At 34.7% G+C, this 19593-nt stretch overlaps 2 protein-coding genes and 1 long non-coding RNA gene across 4 annotated transcripts; 1 reads left to right on the top strand and 2 right to left on the bottom strand.

Annotated features, from left to right (window-relative positions):
- The first annotated feature begins 8000 nt into the window (after positions 1 to 8000).
- LOC133822977 (PLASMODESMATA CALLOSE-BINDING PROTEIN 4-like) lies at positions 8001 to 10281 on the top strand. Of its 2 annotated transcripts, none has more exons than XM_062255490.1 (4): positions 8001 to 8204; positions 8607 to 8849; positions 8940 to 8976; positions 9519 to 10281. In XM_062255490.1, the coding sequence occupies exons 1-4, from the start codon at positions 8153 to 8155 to the stop codon at positions 9805 to 9807; spliced, it is 621 nt and encodes a 206-aa protein (XP_062111474.1). In that variant the 5' UTR covers positions 8001 to 8152; the 3' UTR covers positions 9808 to 10281. The 2 variants fall into 2 exon arrangements, with proteins under 2 accessions (XP_062111474.1, XP_062111473.1); XM_062255489.1 differs by having other exon boundaries at positions 8002 to 8204; positions 9516 to 10281.
- Positions 10282 to 10533: 252 nt separating this feature from the next.
- On the bottom strand, positions 10534 to 16065 carry LOC133822976 (alpha/beta hydrolase domain-containing protein VTE7-like). The gene is made up of 11 exons (XM_062255488.1): positions 15735 to 16065; positions 15027 to 15121; positions 14767 to 14864; positions 14613 to 14662; positions 14325 to 14420; positions 14078 to 14167; positions 13546 to 13638; positions 13343 to 13438; positions 11441 to 11506; positions 11177 to 11334; positions 10534 to 10841 (listed from the first exon to the last, which is right to left on the bottom strand). Exons 1-10 carry the CDS (start codon positions 15915 to 15917, stop codon positions 11179 to 11181), a joined length of 1023 nt encoding a protein of 340 aa, XP_062111472.1. The 5' UTR covers positions 15918 to 16065; the 3' UTR covers positions 10534 to 10841; positions 11177 to 11178.
- On the bottom strand, positions 12542 to 13342 carry LOC133822978 (uncharacterized). The gene is made up of 2 exons (XR_009888089.1): positions 13209 to 13342; positions 12542 to 12784 (listed from the first exon to the last, which is right to left on the bottom strand). It is a non-coding gene; the product is annotated as an uncharacterized LOC133822978 (long non-coding RNA).
- Positions 16066 to 19593: the final 3528 nt, after the last annotated feature.

The following is a 19593-nucleotide window of genomic DNA, read 5'->3' as shown; positions in this document are numbered from 1 at the left end:
ACAAACACCTATCATCAATCTTAGGGTCAACAGATGATTCTAGTCTCAGCTTCCATCATTCACGGTGCCTGATCCAGTTGACTGTCTTGGATACAAAACTTCCAAATCTATCTGTAGCTGAAACCTGGCCTACCATCCCTGATACTCTTATCTAGCACTAAACCAAAGCAAGGCTAAACAACACAGTAGCCATATAATACACATATCAAGACACAACCAAAATACTCATGCATCACTCACCAAACCTCAATCCCACAAAAACACAAACATATCTACCATGCTCTCTATTCAAGCAGATAAGGCAACTCAAATAAACAGTTAAACAAATATTGCATTTAATACCAACTAACCCTGAGTCGAGCTTGTCTCTAGCAACGAGCGTACATGTTCGGTCAATCCCCATGAACCATAACCTTGGCATGCTTTGATACCAAGTTGTAACGCCCTACTACCCTAGAGTCGTTACCATGTGATTTTAAAATGTGCCATTAGCTCGCTAATCAAGGTATTAGACCAAAAAGTGTGGTTAATTTAAATAATAAAGAGTTGGTTATTGAACATTTAAGTATAAAAGGGGTGGTCATTCATTAAAATTATAAAAGTGTTACACTGGGATCCAAAAATACTGTTTGGAGACAATTTTACAAATCAAAAGGTTACTTTATAGTCGACCTAGGCGACAAAATCAAACATCTATATCTGCTCTTCAAAACACCCCAGCCATGGCGGCCAAGTAGGCCAAACATGTACACACCACTCCATGCCCTCCAACTCATGGTTGTTAGACCTTTTTTCCTTGCCCTTACCTGCACCACAGAGCACCCGTAAGCCAAGGTCCTGCAAGAGAACTTCACAGCAGAACATACAATAATACAATACTAGGCACCAATGCATAATTAATCAGAACAACAAACAAATAGCAGTTCCTATTAGAATGCATAACAATACAAAATTATAACAACTCAATAGCACAATAACACAACAACCTAATATTACAGCAGCACAACAATACAGTAATAGAACAATACAATAACACAGTAGTATAATAACACGGCAATACCATAACACAACAGCAGCAGCCTCTGCTGATCGAGGTGCGTTACCAGGCACAAAATATGTGGTCCTAGCCGAACGGGTGTGTATAGCACCCTTGAGGGTCTCGCCCTGGCAGCCTGCATTTAGCATGCTTAATGTCGATCTCGGCCCCTTGCAACTTCCGGCTCTTGCCGATCAGTCATAATCACGTGTGTGACATAAAAACTATAAACAATACACACAACGCTATACATCACATAGCTCTACGGGCACAAACAGTTCTCTTACCTGGTGTCCCTAGCTGACAACCCAAGGCGATCCCGAGCACGACTCCTATTCTTGAGCCTGAGCGGTAAAACCTAGTCACAACGCCATAACAAATAGCTATCCATCAATCTCTAATAAGTTTAGAACTTCATATATAAACACTAGCCTTTGAAACCTCGAATCCTACTAAACTGGGTAGTAAAATCCTTCCGAGCCTTAACATATGAGTTCTCGAGCTTAAAACTTCAATTTGGTCACTTTCCCTAATTTGAGCTGCGGCATGCCCTCTAGGGCTGCGACTCGGTACAGGTTAGAGGGCAAAGCCCTCTCTGCTGGAGGACACAGGCCGCAGCGCGCCCTGCCTACGTCGCTGTGCCTGGGCAAAGTCAGAGTCTCCCAGGCCTCTTCCCACACGCGGGTCGCGGCGCCTGAAGAATAGGGCTGCGGCGCGAGTCTCGAAACCCAGAAACTCCACCATTTCTCTGCATTTTTCCCCGAGCCCAAACCATTAAATCACACCCCCAAACAACCACCGAACCTAGAATCAAGCCTAGAATCCCCATCCACACAACCTAAGTACCACAACAACCCCAAAAATTACTCTACAAGCTCATCAAAACTCAAAACCAAATCTCAGAATTTCAACCCTCATGCAAGCTTATGGATTACAGTGGAATTCAACAAAAACAAAAACAACAACTTAAAACCCTTACCTTACTGATAATTTCGACTTGGGCCAACTCTAATCTCCTCAAGCTTTAGATTTCCCTAAGCTTCAGCCTTAATTCAGAGTCTTTCCACAAGAATTCCAAAAAATTTCCCAAGTCTCCAAAGAAGGAGAGAGAGAGTCGAGAGAAAGAGAGAGAGAGAGAGAGAGAGAGAGAGAGAGAGAGGGAGAGAGAGAGAGAGAGAGAGCAAGAGATGGCTGGGAGGTTCTGTATGTTCTAAGTGTTTCCCCTAGGTTCTACATGATTCAAATTGGCTGAGTCAAGGGTTGGGTCTATCCCTTGGCCAAAGGACCAAAACACACCTTAAGCTTACTCTTATCCTTTAATGGCCCCAAAGGAAAAATCGTCATTTGCCACATTTCCCGCTAATCCTCAAATTGTCCTATAAATCCACATTTAATCTCGACATACCCAAATAATTAGTAATAATTACCTGTTACCCAGTAAACCCTAGGCACATGCCAAGTTCTCAAAATACCCCTAGGCCTACCCCGAGCTAGGTATCTGACCCTGTTATGACTATTCCACTAATCTGCTCCCTAGGATCTTCTCAGACCACGCATCCCAAATATATCCTCATAACACTAGGGTCTCACTCATAACACATGCATAATTACATTTATGCCCTCAATGAGCCAAAATTACAAAAACGCCCTTATTCACCGAAATGGGCCCACATGCACATTTAATACACATAAACATGCATGTCTAATCAAATTACCACACAATTCATTATATCACTTAATCACACACATAATCCATTACTCGCTTATGTAATCCCAATTAGGCCCTTCAGGCACTATAGTCAAGGCACTCAGCCTTAACATCAAATTCGGGACATTACAATTACTGTATTGAAGGTGCTTAGGTGGTTTCCTGGTCGGTAGTCCTATTGCAAGTGACACTTGAGGTATCTTGAATCCATTGGGGAAAGGAGTGCTTGAGATATCTAGAGCAAAGGGCTCGAGCTCTTCATCTGAGTCAAAATCCTTATCCTTGTTTTTCCCTTCTCAAAGAAGCCTGAACGCTTCCTCGAGGTTGTTAATTCTTTCTTGAACTGAATCCATCGGAGGGGGAGCCTCTACCACTGGGGGCTGGTTATTGTTCACAGGAACTCCAACTCCTTGTTGCAGTATAGGGTTATAGTAATTCTTGTACACAAGCTGTGAGGGCTCCCTTTATGCATTTAAATGTGCCCTTAGGTCTGGGTTTGGTTGGTCGAATTGCCCCCAGTTCTGGTTCAGGTGATCTCGATGATCAAGATGATTATTCAGATTGTTCTCGTAATATCTAGACTCGGTGTTATAGACACTCACCGACCTACTATAATCTTGGCTTCCCTCAAGGAAGCTAACAGTTCTTTGTGGCTGTTGTCGCTGTTGTGGGACATATTTTCGAGGTGGATTATTCACATGCACCCTAACTCCGGTAGCATGTGTCCTCGACACATAACTTCTCGATGGTTGGGGTTGTCTAGCCTGTCTATGTCCTTGATGTGCCCCTGGTGGGACCTCACGATCACCTCTATGCTCAGGTCGAGCTTGATGGCTTCTGTCCCGACTTTCACTCCTAGCACTTTGGACAGGCCTCTGAGGTGCCTTTTCCCCAACTCAGTTTCCACTAGTAGCTCACTGGGGTACATCTCGGGCTGGAGATGGATATCTAATGGGTGATGGAGGATGCCTAATTGGAGATGGAGGTGGTCTCTCATTGTTCACAGCTGGCCTCGCTGGTTTCAGATTATTATACTAGGCCATTTGCGGGCAGCTCGGTTGTTCCCAATGGAGACCAGAACCTTTCTTGGCTGGTTGGTTCGCGAGGGGTTTCGAGATGGCACCTCAGACTAGTTAATTACAGTACTCATTCCAGCCCTTGTTACTTGACCTTGGTTGGATCTTTGTTCAGCCACCCTTGCCGCAGCACTACCTCGAGGACGTCCCCTAGTTCAACGTGGGGGCTCCTTCAATTCTGCAGCCCTCCTCATCATTTCTTCATTCAGCTGCATGGCTTCAGCCAGACTTTCTCGCAGCCTTCGATTCTCCAACTCAACCATTGGCACATATCTCTTTGGATTATTATAATAATCCTCGTTAGGTGGCCTAGATCCCTGACCAGGTTCTCGTGGGGCTGATGACGCACTCCCTTCAGCAAGATTATCCTCATTCATCGGTTGTTTGTCAGACCGTCGTGGATGTTCTTCCGTTTAAGGAGTGTTCTCCTCGGGGATTCTGGGTAATTGTTGACCATTTCCAGATCCAGGGACGTTGCTAGTTGTTGCAGCTATTTTTTTTTCAACGGAAGGTTTGAAAGAACACGAATGCAAAGCACCAAACTGTTGACAACGTTTTTCTTCAACTAAAAACAAGAGCAATTAAACAAATGTATAGTTTAGCATGGAAAGAATAGCAAAGATTTTTACGTGGTTCAGTAGTTAAAATCCGCCTACGTCCACGAGTCACTTTTACTAAGGTCTGTGTTAAAGCTTCAAGAAAGAACAATTTCACAAGAGCGTTTCTTAGTACAAAATAGTGTCTCCGTACAAATGACTAAACATGCTATTTATATACCCGGTTATAAGAATCCTCCCTTAATCTTAGGGATATTATGTTACCCATATCAGATTTGAATTGGAACTACAAATTTGATAAATGAAATACAATCAATCACATTTATTGTAGATAAATATCCCTAAACAATAGGGTTGATTACACGGTTTGAATTAAATCCCTTAGATTATAGGGATTTCCTAACAATATCTTTGTGTATTAATTTAACGCATCTTCGAGCCTGAATGCTGCTTCAACGCGCTTTCGAGATCATATATAGCTTCAAGCCCATCGTTCCAGTTGTCGCCACCTCCTTGCTTGATTGGTCTTTCGAACTCATCTTTCGAATGAGACTCTTGTTGCCTTCAAGCCTACAACCCATGCTCGAGTGCAAATCATATGGATCATTGGAACTTCATGTATATTTGTACAAGTATAATGTTAATACTTGTTAAATCCGAGCTTACACCTTACGAGCCTATATTTCGAGGCTGTTTATTTAATCTCAAAATTCGGGTGTAACATTATCTATTATTCAAAAATAAAATATTAAAAATATGTTCTAAAATAATTTTTTTATATATTTATTAAATATTTTTATTTTAGTAATTTAAAATTAACAAATCATTATATTCACCAAACATTATAATATTATTTTTTTTATATCACAGTACTTTCAAATTATAATTCACCAAACATACAAAAAATTTCATGAGTTAAAAGTGATTGTTGAATAAGTTATATCTCTACTAAACTGGTCATAAATTTTGATGAATATTAACCTCACATTTACCTTAGAGTAGATTCAGTCCCATTCCATTGTTTGGGCAGCAGTCAAGGGAGAGTGAAAAATAAAAAAAATAAAAAGGAAGGTAATTAAGAGTTAGAAGGGAACAACCAACACATTTGATGATTGGACCCATCTACAATTTTTAATATTTGTCAAATTTAACATTCTTTTTATATGATTTGAATAGTATATTATATATATATATAAGTGCTAAAATATAGTAATGTCTTACTTTTGTTAGCACTATGCTTAAACAGTGAGTCAAATGTAGTGCTATATTTTAGTACTTTTTAAAAACTTATATATATATTTTTTTTATATTTTCCATAAATAATTTCAACTTTTTATGTTAATTTGTATTTACACATTGTAACACAATTATAAATATTTTATAGTATTTATTTATTTTTTGTCCTAAATTTAGAACTATATTTACATATATTTTTTTAGAGGAGATATTTACATTATCTAGAGTGTTCTTTCTTAGATTTAATGAAAGTGAGGACTATTTTATCGCAAATCTGAAATTTGAGATAACACTCGATATCATCATTAAAGTTGGTTGCAGCCGAACACCTCAAACAACATCACAATCATACACATAATTTTCAAATAGATATATGAATATTCTACATAACAATTTATCCAATCAATTAATTGTTATTTGAATATTATGCTTGGAAAAAAATTACAGTTTATTAGTGAAAAAAAAATGTTGAATTCTTTATAGGGCCCGCCAAGAATGATAACGGTAAAAAAAGTAACTAACATAATTATTGTAAGACCTCTTTCTCAGAAGAAAAAAAAAACATAATTATTGTAAAACCAATTAACCATTTTAATGCCCCACAAAAGAAATTAACCATTTTAATATTTATAATTCCATTTTATAATTAAATTTATGTTTATAATTCCATTTATTATTCCAATACCAAAACATTTATAAAACAGAGTGGTTATTATTCTTACTCTTTTTTTTTTTTTGATAAACTCTTCATCTGTATTATTCTAATCAAACATCACTTATAAATGCCAATTACCTATAAATTAGGTAGTTGGGGCCTTGTAAGCCTAAGAGCGGGTTTCCCTCACTCTTTTTATATTTGTGCTTGGTCTTATTTGGTTTCCTAAATATTGGTGGCTTAATCTTCTTTCTTAGATTGGTGGTGGGTAGTTATTTTTTCTCATTATAGGTTCCGCACTTCAATCTTTTAAGGATATACGGAAGATATGTTGTTTATGATGAGTTGATATCGGATTGGAGATTTATATATTGAGGATTAATCATTGACATATTTTGTAATGAAAAATAACTTATAAGGTAGAATCACATTCAAAGTTATGTATTGTTAAATTTGGATTGATTAAATACAAATGTTACCGTTAGAAATATTAGTTAGTGGATTCGTGCACACAGATACATAAATGTTGTGATTCGTGCACCAAAATAGAGAATAGAGATGCTGAATCACGTAACCAAAAAGTAGTTAAGGACATCAAATTGTGACAGAAAGAAATGCATTTACTAGAATTTTTTTTTTTTTTAAAATCTTCCAAGTGACAGCAAACAGAATAGAATAAAAATTATATGTGAAAAACCTCAAAATTGTAGTAGTAGGGTGAACATTTCACCCTTAAATCCACCTGACTGGCAACTCATAAATTCGTTTTTTCGCAAAATTTATTGGATTTGGGTGCAATTCAGTCCGAACCCGACTTGATTCGGGTCGGATTCAGTTTTCAAAATATTACACACACGAGTTCAGGTGTAATTCGAACCCGGACCTAATTTAAAAAAAAAAAATCCCTTCCCTCTAAGTACTTATGTAGTTTGTTTCTTGAAATGCATTAAAATCATGTTTCTTTTCTAATTTTCTATAAACTTATTTTTCATGATTATTTTTTTTCAAAATTTTTACTAATGCCCAATTTGTAAAAAAATGATTGAATCAAACTATTAGCAAACTTTAAAAACAAAAATAAAAACATATGAAAAGTAAAAATAAAATTAAAAATTATAAAAAAAATTGTATTTTTGAAAAATTTGTACCAAGCCCCATTTTCGACCAAATTGGCACAGCTCAACCCAAAATCCGACCAAACCCGAAACTCAAAAATGAACAAAAACTTAAAAAATTCAGATCGGATTCAATACTACTTTAAAACTCGAATCCCATACACTCAAAATCCAAAAATCCGACTCTTTTACGCTAATAGCAGTAGGGACACACATTACCTTAATAACACATGTGGCAGCCAACAACAACCCAAACCAGGTTGGGTTAAAGGTTAATCACTCACATGAGTTTAGGACCGTTTTTAAGGGAGATCACATCACAATTTGGTACACAAAAACAAAAATAATAAATAATTAATGCAAATGACAGAAAAGCTTCTTGGGACTTTTCTCAATTCCCTAGAAACTAGAACACTCTTTCCTACATTGGTTACATTAACAAATAAATGAAACTCTAACATGAAAATGATTATTTAACCATTAATTAGTATTTAATATTTTTATTTTAACAAATAATGTTAAAAAGTGTTAAAAAAAAAGGCATATCAGATACAGACACCCACTACTACTACTACTATTACTACTACTACTACCCACCGTCACTCCTCTTCTCTCTCATTATTGTCTACTAGAAAGTAGAAATCTCATCTCTCTCTCTCTCTCTCTCTCTCTCTCCAGCTTTTTCTTTCTTTTAGGCGTGATCTCTAGAATTTCTGCACAAGGAATACTTGCCCCCTTTAGCAATTTGTACAAGCTTTCATCATCAACCATGGCTGCTCTAGTGTATATGCTGGTTTTCTTGACTCTCACTGGCTATTCAAGTAAGCATCAGATTATGGTGTTCCGACTCTCTGTTCTTCCTTTCTTCAATGGAAAAGAAAAAAAATCTTTTTTTTTTCTTGTTTTACTCTGTTTTGTTCTGCTCTAAGATGAGTTTATGATAAAAGATGTGTTTTTCTTTCTTTCTTTCTTTCTTTCCTTCTTAAAAGTTTATTTTTTCTTTTCCTTTGATTATTGTTCATGTCTCGTTACATTCTTCGAGAACATATCTTTTCTTTACAGATAAAAGATTTTAGCTTTTTCTGGTTATATCTCAAGACAAAATTCAATCTTTCTTTATGGGAAGAAAAAGTTGGTTTTGTATGAACTAACTGTTGGCTTTCATCTGGGTTTTTTTTTTTTTTTTTTCAATTTTTAATGTTTTTTGTTAAATTGCCAAATAGGTGCTACTTATTGCGTATGTAAAGATGGGGTTGGTGACCAATCTCTTCAGAAGGCACTGGATTATGCTTGTGGGGCTGGAGCTGACTGTACCCCAATCCTTCAGAATGGTGCTTGTTACCAACCCAATACTGTAAAAGATCACTGCAGTTATGCTGTTAACAGTTATTTCCAAAAGAAAGGTCAAGCTGTAGGAAGCTGTGATTTTTCAGGCGCTGCCACCCAGGCTTCGACTGCCCCAGCTAGTAAGTTCTCACGATTTCAGATTCAACCCAAAAAAATATTGTCTCTTTCACTTATTAATTAATGTGTTTTGTTTCTGATTATTAAAACAGCCCAGAACTCTAATTGTGTATACCCTTCAAGTGCCAGGTATGTTTATCAGATTTTACTTCGTAAACTTTCCTTTCTAATAATGGTGATTTTTGGATCTTTATTTCATGATGTGGAGGAATATAGGTTATATTGCATCTGAATTGAAGATAAAAGAATAAAAAAAATCCCCATGTTGTATCTGAGAATCTGGTGGATAGGTTCCTAGAAGCTTCTTTTTGTGCACAAAATAACAATTTCTTTTTTGTTCACTGCAAGTCTTGTTTTCTGACACAATACCATGAAGCTGATTGAGTTGTGTCATCAATTTGAATGAACTTTCACTCACTTTAAATTTCTTTTGGTACCATCTCACTTTCTTTTTGGATGTTGCAACTACTTAGATCACAAATCATAGTTTCTATACCTGGGTTTGTATTGAAATAAACCAAAGATCAGCTGATTAAGAAAATATTAACCGAGGGATAATGAGAGAAAAGTTAGATCCAATCAGTAATATATTAGTTGTCATGATGTAGAAATACCATTTGTAACATTGTTATTTATTTGGTTCTATCTATCTTTTTCGTTGTCCTCAGTAGCACTACCCCAACAACTGGTACCCCAACAACTGGAACCCCAACAACTGGAACGACAACTCCCTCGACCACACCAACGACTGGAACGACAACTCCTTCCACCACACCAACGACTGGAACGACAACAGGAACAGGGTTCACACCGACATTCGGTGGCACTGGCATCAGCCCTGGTGGCAGCACCACCTTCGATGGCTCGGGTGTCGGCTCAGCCTTCTCAACAGGCATTGCTCACATGTTTATCATCTCTTCTTCAGTTGTCACCCTCCTCTGGCTTTTGGTACAAAATTAGAAGAAACCATTTTTAGTAGAAAGTGAAATAATATTGTATCATTAATCAGTCATCATTTAGTGGGGAGGGGGGTAATTCTGATTCGCGGACCAGATTATGCCACGACAGAATGGTAGTAGACGTGTATCTCTATGGTGTATGAGGAGGTTGTGTAGGGAAAACACGTGTAGGTAAAATGAAAAAAGAAGAAAACCCCACTGGGGTTTTTGTTTTCTTTCTCCATATATGTGAAAAAGTTGGAATGTGATTCCTTTTTTTTTTTTTTGAGTGGGGGTGATGATATGGACTTGTATGGGGGTAGAATAGAACATGATCTCTTTAATCTTTCTTTCTAGATTTGTCGCTTTTGTATATCTAAGAGAGGCGCCCTCTATTTTTTAATTTAATGGAACTCTGCTCTACCTCATCTATGTATATGTATTTATGACTCTTTCTCATAAATTATGATACATGGCACGGTGATGGCATTTAACATATCTTGTTCAGATGTTGACATTTCCTTTTCTTCATGATATCACCATGTTTACATGTGTCTATGAATTCTATATTTCCTTGCATTAAAATTAAAAAATACTTAAATTTCATGCAAAAAGTTGATGAATAATATTAGTTTAAATAAGTGTCTGGACCTTTTGAGAAACTATTATAAACGAACATCACCGGAATTATTGAATTGTATTTTGACTTTTGTGGCCGAAAAAGCAGAAAAATGAATCAAGCGAACCATTAAAGGAATGTGATTTGTATATATATATAATGTAATTTCATGAATTGAATTGACCATTGGGCTACTATGTAGTAAAGAATGAGGGATTAAGACTTGTGAACTACCTACCGAGGTACCAACCATTTGGCCACAACCTAAAAACATGGTTGTATGTTAGGACCTAAGAAATTTATTCCCTCCGACATGATTCTGTTCCCACATGATTTTCAGTTTTTTTTGCACCAAAAATTCCGTACTTATGTGTTTTACTCTTGTTGGTCTTTGTGGAGTTTCATATCAAACTGGTCATAGTCCTTTGTAATATAATCTGCAACAAAAATATCAATATTAGTAACCAGAATATACTAATAAATAGCTTAAACGCGTTACCTCTAATTTAAGCAAAGATAAAGCAAGGACAACGAGAGAAGAGAAAATAGATTACCGAAAAGGAAAAGATATGATAAAGTTTATGTTTATCCTAGTTCAAGTATTCCAACATAAATTCCCTCGAAAAAAAATCAACATAAATTAATAGACAATAAAGAAAAGATTGCACCGCAATGGAATGTGACAATCTTTGACTTAGAAATAAAAAAAAAGTGATGGAACATCTAGAAAAAACTAATCTCAGTATCAATACTATGGAGATGAGGAGGGGACCTTCAAAGTTGAGAAATGCATTGAGCTTTCTCATAGCAATCTTGTTGACAAAAATCCACAATCAGTTTAGTAACGCTGCTTGGCCTTTCAACGTGAGGAATATGACCACACTCAGGTATTTGGCGTAAGATAGCATTTGGCATTTCGCAGTGTAATCTCTGCGTTATAAACCGAAAGAGTCCACAATTCAATTGTCATATATGTCCTTTTTTGATCTTTCTGTTGAACTTCTTTCACTTTTCATATAAAACAACAGTTACTTACCACTGCAAGCTTGTTGCTGATAATTTGGTCATCTTCGCCCCATATGATTAGTGTCTTCTGCTTTACCTGTCAAAGAAGATAATGTAAATAGCTCTGTTAGCACTAAGGAAAAGAATCTTTTGTCCTGCACTATCATCTTCGAGCAAACCACTCTTGAAGGCTACCTGTATAACCCCTCTTTCTTTTCTACACAAGAAATATTCATGTAAAATTCAATGAAAACTAATAGTTGAAAATCTGACAGAATGAAAATTGCCCTGCTGTAAATTGATTGCTTGAAAGGCATCCATGTCATTTTCTTGTAAAGAGATAAAGAACATTATCCAACTGAACTTTCTGTCTCTTGTTAAGAGTACTAAAGTGTTTGACGAGAAGAATATACGGCCATAAGATTTCATAGGACATTGAACAAAATAATAAGAAAGAAAATACCAAAGGTGGGAAACCTGAAGTGCACCAAAAGAACAAACATCAACAACTAACATGAAAGCATCCAACTCATATTTTGCATTTTAAGGGTTGTTCAGAGCCTCTCACACAACTTATCCAACTAACAAAAAATTTTAATTCCCAGAACAAGAACAAAAACAGAGGTGATTTATCAAGAAACAAAACTTAACATCCCATTAATAAGAGTTCTGACTAACCTGTGTAATAGTTTGATGTCATTTACTAACTTGGAAGTTATCACTAATATGTTTAGTTAAATTATAAGCTTTAGTTTTCTAAGATGCTAGCAATAATTTTGTTTTCTGATATCTAGTTCTTATTCAAATTCTGTAAAGTTGTCTACAATATATTGACTATCTTAGACATCAAATATTTAAATTTGTTGGTATCATCCAAAACCCTAATAATTTGTCAACCAAGTTTCTTTTAATCCTCAAATGCCTTGGTACAAGAATCTTTTGTGAGTGTTGTCATTGGCCAAGTTTTTTCATGTTCCAACCACTAATTTGGCAATTATACTTCTATGTGGTGGCTTGTAAGCCAAACACAAATGGTATGGTGTATTTGCATTGTACGCTTCCTTAGGGTAAAGGAGTTTGAAAGACCTACTACTCTTAATGGGTTCATTTAGATCTATTATTTGAACACACATTATAGAAAAAGTCTTTTTCCCTCTTCCTATCTAAAAAAAAAAGGTTTTACTGAATGTACAAATTTGGGCACTAATTTAATATTTGCCCTCATCAACAAGTGTGAATTTGAAAAGTTACAAAAAAAATGTGCAAGAAAACTACTTTAGGTTTTATTAAAAACTCAATTGCTTGAGGAAAGTGTACAATGCAAGTACACCACACCATGATATTGCGTCCGATCTACATCCCAGCCACATAGCAACTGTCAAAATAGTAGTTAGAGCACGGTACTATTATGAGATAAAGAATAAAATCTTGATGAAGAGATAGACAGAATTCCAGTGCCTCTTCTAAGGTGTTTATTTGATATTAACAAAAATCTAGTTGTTAATTGAGGATTAGAAGAAAATGAATTTCCAAGTTCCAACAGTTTAAGAATTTTGTCTCATACCAACAAAGTTAGTTAGTATTTGATGTCTACTAGAGAGACAATAAATTGCAGACAACCGACAGAACATGAATAAGAGCCAAATCTTAGATAACTAAATAGCCAATAGCTTATTCGGAAAAAAAAAAATAATCAATAGCTTCCTAAAAGGTTGAGTTTAGATATATGTAGAGCCTATAAGTTAAATAAGCAAATTAGTAATGATCTCCAATTAGTTAGCACTGAGAATAACATTTACCTATTACACAGGTTAGTTAGGACTTAGTTATTTGCAACTGTAACCTCCACCATAAAATCCTCCTTCCTCTACCAAAAACCATCCAGAAAACACACGATCAACTAAAGTGGCAACAAAAAAAAAATACAAAGTACCTGTTCTATCTGATCACCAACTTTATAACCCCCACTCCTCATAAAATCAACAGTTGCATCCTCCCACCAAGGTAAAAGACAATGCAAGCGGCCAATCTAAGATTATAGAGGAACAACAACATGAGATCTAAAACAAAGCCTCAATCTAAGCTGGTACTGAATGATAAACACAATGTAGCACTTCCTTTGAGAAAATTCCTTACATTCATCCAATCTAAGCTGGTATTGAATGATATTTCACTGAAGGCCAATAAATTTACATATAAGCGCAGAGGGACACTCTTTAGTAAAGATACCTGCTTCAACAAAACTCTGACGGTCATTAATGTTACAAATAAAAAAAAAATTGTATTACAAGAATGAAATTTAAATGTTTTGACTTTACTAGATGATTTAAGGTCATGAACTGGCAGCCTATAAGTTCTTTTGGTGAAGACTACCAATCAAGAAGCAATGCTCAGCATCATGCAAAGTTGATTATTAAGTTTTTACCAAAGCAGAGAAAATCAATCTAAACAATTTCTAATGGATGAGGACGAGAAGAGGAGACATCTTATCATATTTTTACAGAAATTCTTGTATAAACAATTTAACAATGATCCTCAAAAAATAGACAGCTGAGATTCTATAGGCAGTTCTCTTCTTTATAGCTTAAAATGATATTGTTTTGAGTGAAGATAAATATAGAATTCCAAATGATTTGGTTTAAGACAAATGGTAGGGCAAAAAACTCACTCCAGCATAAGCCACCACTTTTGGCAAGCTTGCTAAGTTTCCTGTGCCTTCCGCATACACACTTGCATCAATCAAGACCAGCTTTTCGACCTGGATGTTTAAAAAAACTCAAGAGAGAGTTATAACAAACTTATCATAACAAACTTCTGAAAATTACTATAAAACATTAGCCACAAACTATAGACACTGTATGAATTAAATAATTATGGTGCACAATTCCAAGTTCATTTTTTTTAAAACCACTTACAGCTTCTGGATAGTTGACTGCAAAGTCAATAGCAACAGCAGCGCCAAGGCTTGGTCCAACAAGAATCATGGGCTTTTTGATGTGGGACTTCCAAAGCTGCCACAATTTATACAGTGCCATCTTTGTATTAAAAGTCAAAGCTGAAACATAAGGTTCAATATATACCCCATATTGCTATGGAACTATTGCTCCAATCTCAGATTTTGAGTTTGAAAAAGTACTCAATTGCACAAGTCAGAATAGCATGGTGAACAAAAATCCTTGGCGATGAGCAATAACAAGAAATACCTGATATAAGTGTTGACGCTTAGAGGGAACATCACAGGAAGGACGTTGTTCTGACAGACCCAAAAGAAGATAAAGAGCAAGTGAGTAAAACACGACAAAAGAATATGTAAGGAATCAAGGAATACCAAGCTTAAACAAAGCAACTAAAACAAACCTAAATCAGAGAAACCCCAACCAAGAATGTCAACAGCCCAAGTCTCTAGGCCAGCCTCTTCGAGCAACGGATAAGCGTATCTCCATTCTAAGCAGGAGCTGAATTATATAAGATGCAGTGAACTCCATAGACATATAAGCAATACTTCGTATCTTCGACAATATTTTACATGTTGCATTTATATATATATATATATATATATATATATATATATATATCTTTATGTATATATTGAGAGAAAGAGAGAGAGAGAGAGAGACCTGTCAAAACCGTGGAGAAGAACAACTGGACTTGTCTTGCTCTGTACCAATGGCTTTACACAACTACTCATGATGCAATCCTGTTTCAAGCTGACCTGCAATTTTGCACCCAAACGAACAATGGTATATCAACTTATGCAGGCATAAAGAATTATAGCTACATGACCCAACATACATTAACATCATCAAGCACAGTTCCGTGCATACATTATTAAGTTCTATCTGAAATGCAAGCCCCACTGATTTATAACATTTCATAATCAGCTTTTTTTGTAATTTAAGAAATAATGCAAAAGGGCTGATTGGGTTATGCTATATTATTAGTGTGTGATGTCCGCCCTTTTTAAAGTATGGCGCTTCTACGCAAGAACAGCTCATAACAAATAACATTACTCTCTGATGAGAAGGCTGCACTTCAAATTTGCTAGCTCAAACGACCATCAAACACTTTTTTCTCTTTCTCGTTTAAAAAACCATAGCTTGACACACAAATACTAAAATAGAAGTAAAAACGACTGCACAACTAGTCACTATATCATTCCTTACGGTAATCATTTATCTCAAAGCAAAAACAAACAAAACCAGCAATCATACATATGAAGAAAAACCCAGTTGACAAAAGTAGAAAAATCACGGTACGAGACAATTACTAAATTGAATACAATTTCGAAGAAAAACATAAAATAAATAAGGAAAATTTAGATGTACCGGGAGCCTCTCAATCCTTTGTGCGAGCATTCGAGCAAAAGGGTCCTTGATTTTCTCAATTTTTTGGGGAAGGAAGGAAGGGAAACGAGCGGAGCATTGTGGCCATGTGAAACCCGGAGGCAAAGAGGGTCTGCATTTGGTGGCCATGTGAGCGTAACTCGCCGTAACTGTGAGAGTTGGCATGTTTGTCTCGGTCTCAGTCTGAGCTTCGAGGTTTTGGCATTTTGGTTTATCTAATAGTGACCATTTCTGACGTTTCAAATTGCTCGGTGCTTGTGGTGATTATCACATTACTCACCTTCTTTAGCTTGTTTTCCTCCCGCGACTCATGTCACAATCACAACTTATTCTGCGATTATATTTATGGGAAAATATCAAATTCCCCCTTGGGTTTGCAAAAATTTCCTTCCTATTTTGATATTTTAGATCTTATATTTTGCAAAACAATCAAAATAGTACCTATAATTTGATTTTGGTCAAACAATTGTTTAGATTTGTAACAGAACACTTTTTATCTTATTATATGCAACTATGTTTTTGTCATATTAAAAATTATTTTGAGTAAAATTGATTTCTATTTGGATATGTTTTACAAAATACATGACGCATTCGAATATTTTGTAAAAGACTTATTAGGATTTTTTTCGGAATTATTCCAAATCCAAGTCGTTCTTTCGAATTTTTCAAATGTGGGACTTCCATCCAATTTCCCTAACATAATAGTGATCTGACAATTTGGGCGTCGATATGGTATTGCCACGTCAATGCCTCATTTATAATTTAAAGAATTAATAGAATTATTGCCTCCGAACTATTATCATTACTAAATCATACCCTTCGAATTTTAAAAACTGAAAATTAAATAATCTTTTTAATATTAAAAAAACATTAAACTAAAAATTAATTGAAAATAAAAATAATAATTGGTGGTGACAAAAAATTGGCTTAGGTGTTGGGCATGTGTCTGCGTGAGTTCGAAGTTGGCTGGGTTACAATATTTTTGACAGGCTGGGCTCATGCAGGTTCCCCAGCGCATTCAGTTTTGGTGTCACCTATATTGTCCTTCTGCATCTCTCCCTTTCCTTGCTCATCTCATATCTCATCCTTCTCTCAATTTTTTGAGTGTCCTATGGTATTTGGATGGTGCAAAAGTGTGAGAAAATAATAAAAAATTTGGATTTTTCGTTATGTTGTTAATATCAGACTAAAATGTGTATGAATTTGGGAGATTGAAATTTTGATTTATATATATTGTGATAATTTTTTTTTAGTTTGAATTTTTGTTGTAATAAATTGATGAGTATTGTTGAGATTGTTGAGATTGTTTGGTTGTTTCAAAAGTGAGGAAAAGTGAAAGAAAATAATAAATTTTTTTAATATAGTTTTGTTTTTATCTATTTGATTTTTTAATTTTGTATGATTTAATTTAATTTTAATAGATTTTTTGTTTAATGTTTTTTATCTTTTCTTTTTAATATTCAAAATATTGTTTAAATTTTAAATTTTTGAATTCAAGGAACATGATTGGTAGTGGTAATAGTTCGGGAATAAAATCCTATTTATTCTTTAAATTAAACATGTGACAATGTCACATAAGTACTCCAATGTGACCACATCACTATTCTGTTAGCAAAATTGGACGAAAGTCTCATATTTTAGTAACATGAATAGTTTAGGGAAAATTTTTAACAGGCTGAAAAATTCAGGAGGCACGATTTTGTAGTGATAATAGATCGGGGATCCTAATAAGCCTTTTTGAAAACACAGGGACCAATTTAATATTTTCTCTTTATCCATTCATGGGAATTATGCAAATATTATTATATAGGGATTTTTTTAAAAAAAATAGGGTTTAAAACTTAATACATAAAAATATGGCATTAGCATAAATCTAATTTTAAAATAGATTTTTTTTAAATGCCATTAAAATATAATACAACTTAAATATGAACAAAATTATGGCTTGATTCTAATTTTAACTATTTATACGAGAAAGAAAAAGTTATATGTGTTGGAAAATGAATCTTTTTAAAAATATGGGAATTTAATAGTTAGTATATAAAAATATGGCTTTCCCATATGTCTAAATTTTAGAAAGTTGACTTTTAAAAAGCCATAATTAATATGATTTTTAAGATTAGTTAAACTTTCTAAAATTCCATATTGCTTTATTTCCATAATTCTAAAACATTAATTTTTTTTTAAATGTAATACATTATTCATTGGCCTTATATATAAATAAATATATATATATATTAATGAAGTGACTATATATATTTGATACTCATCATTATTTGGTAGTTATTTATATATTAACAATGCATGGAAGCAATCAATTGATTCATATATCTATAACCATCATGTTATATACATATACATATATATTGTATATGATGACTAATTGTGTGTATATATGTATAGGATTCAGATGTAATCACGCTCGTAGTTTTGACTAGACCGGTCACGCCCTCAATCAGGACCCTTAAATGTGAAGACTCTCCTTTGACTTTGTGTGATCCAACGGTACAAGATCATATTAATAAAATATTATTACTTTTTGTACTTAAAATAATAAAAGCTATGGGTATAGATTAATTAACTTGTTGTATTATCGGTGATGTGGCAAAATTTAGTGGGTGTGTGTTAGTTTTTTTTTTTTTTTGTTATTGCATTTGGGCGTGACTTGAATATGAGCAACCACCATTTTCATTTATTCACACATAAACTCACATCATTTTTACATTCTCATAAAGAAAAAAAAATATGGTCACATTGTAGAAGGTTTTTTTTTTTTTTTTTGGGGGGGGGGGGGGGGGTTCTCTCTTTTTCCTCCATGAAGCGATAGGAACAGCCAAACTCAAGCGATTTGAACGAGCCTTACTCAGTTCAGGTCATTCATCCATGTTTGTTAAGGTAAGCTTTCGTTCAGATTAAAATTTTGGGAAAGTTTTTAGAAAGCATTAATTTGTGGGTTATTTCTTTGTTGAACTAAACTTTTACACTTTTTTATTTTGTTGGTGGTTTAGATCGCGTAGAACTTACTTCAAAAGCAAGGGGAATTCGTTTCTTAAAAACTGTATGGTTTGTATCTCTTTTTTTCTCTTTTCGTTGATTATGTCATTATCTGGACAATTATTTATGGTTAGAAATGGGGAAAACGAATGGATGTATATAATACCTGGTTAATTTGTGATTCTTTAGTTTATTTGGTTTGGGATGCTATCATTACAGTGTTATTATCCTAAATTTCTTCCGATGCTAGTATTACATCGGTATTGTATAGAATGCTTCCATGGGTAATGGGTTTTTCAACTTTATTTTATGATTTTGTTGTTTATGGCATTAACTGATAACTTAGTTAGGTTTGGGTATGGTTTAAATGGGGATGATGGATTTGATGAACACTTTTTTGGTGTTAATTTTCATTTGGTTTGGATGCTAGCATTACACTGTTATTATCCTAAATTTCTTCGGATGCTAGTATTACAACGGTATTTTATAGAATGCTTCCATGGGTAATGAGTTTTGGGGTATATACTTTGATTTCATTGTTTATGGAATTAACTGAAAACTTAGTTAGGTTTGGGTATGGTTTAAATGGGGATGATAGATTGGATGAACAAATTTTGGGTGTTAATTTTTAATTGGTAAGTTAGGAAGACAAAACATAATTTGTTCATTCATTTAGTCAGTTTATTTTGTTGTGGACACTTGTATTACAGTTGTATTGCGAAGATTACATGCATAATAGTGTGTTCTAATTAATGATTTGTACTTATATTTTGAAGATGGAAGACTAGTATAGTGGTATTACATAGATTTCTTCTATGCGTATTATGTATTCGAAATATTACAGTGA

This window comes from Humulus lupulus, chromosome 3 (assembly GCF_963169125.1).
Source record: "Humulus lupulus chromosome 3, drHumLupu1.1, whole genome shotgun sequence".
In the NCBI taxonomy this organism is placed as follows: Eukaryota; Viridiplantae; Streptophyta; class Magnoliopsida; order Rosales; family Cannabaceae; genus Humulus; species Humulus lupulus.
The sequence above is the reverse complement of the archived record's forward strand: the minus strand, read 5'-3'. Positions and strand labels throughout refer to the sequence as shown.

Coding starts and splice junctions, on each gene's coding strand:
- LOC133822977 (XM_062255489.1), top strand. CDS start 8,153: ATGGCTGCTCTAGTGTATATGCTGGTTTTCTTGACTCTCACTGGCTAT. Junction 8,205..8,606: donor GACTCTCACTGGCTATTCAA/GTAAGCATCAGA, acceptor ATTGCCAAATAG/GTGCTACTTATTGCGTATGT. Junction 8,977..9,515: donor GTATACCCTTCAAGTGCCAG/GTATGTTTATCA, acceptor CGTTGTCCTCAG/TAGCACTACCCCAACAACTG.
- LOC133822976 (XM_062255488.1), bottom strand. CDS start 15,917: ATGCCAACTCTCACAGTTACGGCGAGTTACGCTCACATGGCCACCAAA. Junction 13,439..13,545: donor CCAGCTTAGATTGGATGAAT/GTAAGGAATTTT, acceptor CTATAATCTTAG/ATTGGCCGCTTGCATTGTCT. Junction 11,507..13,342: donor TTGGTGATCAGATAGAACAG/GTACTTTGTATT, acceptor CTTCTTTGACAG/GTAAAGCAGAAGACACTAAT.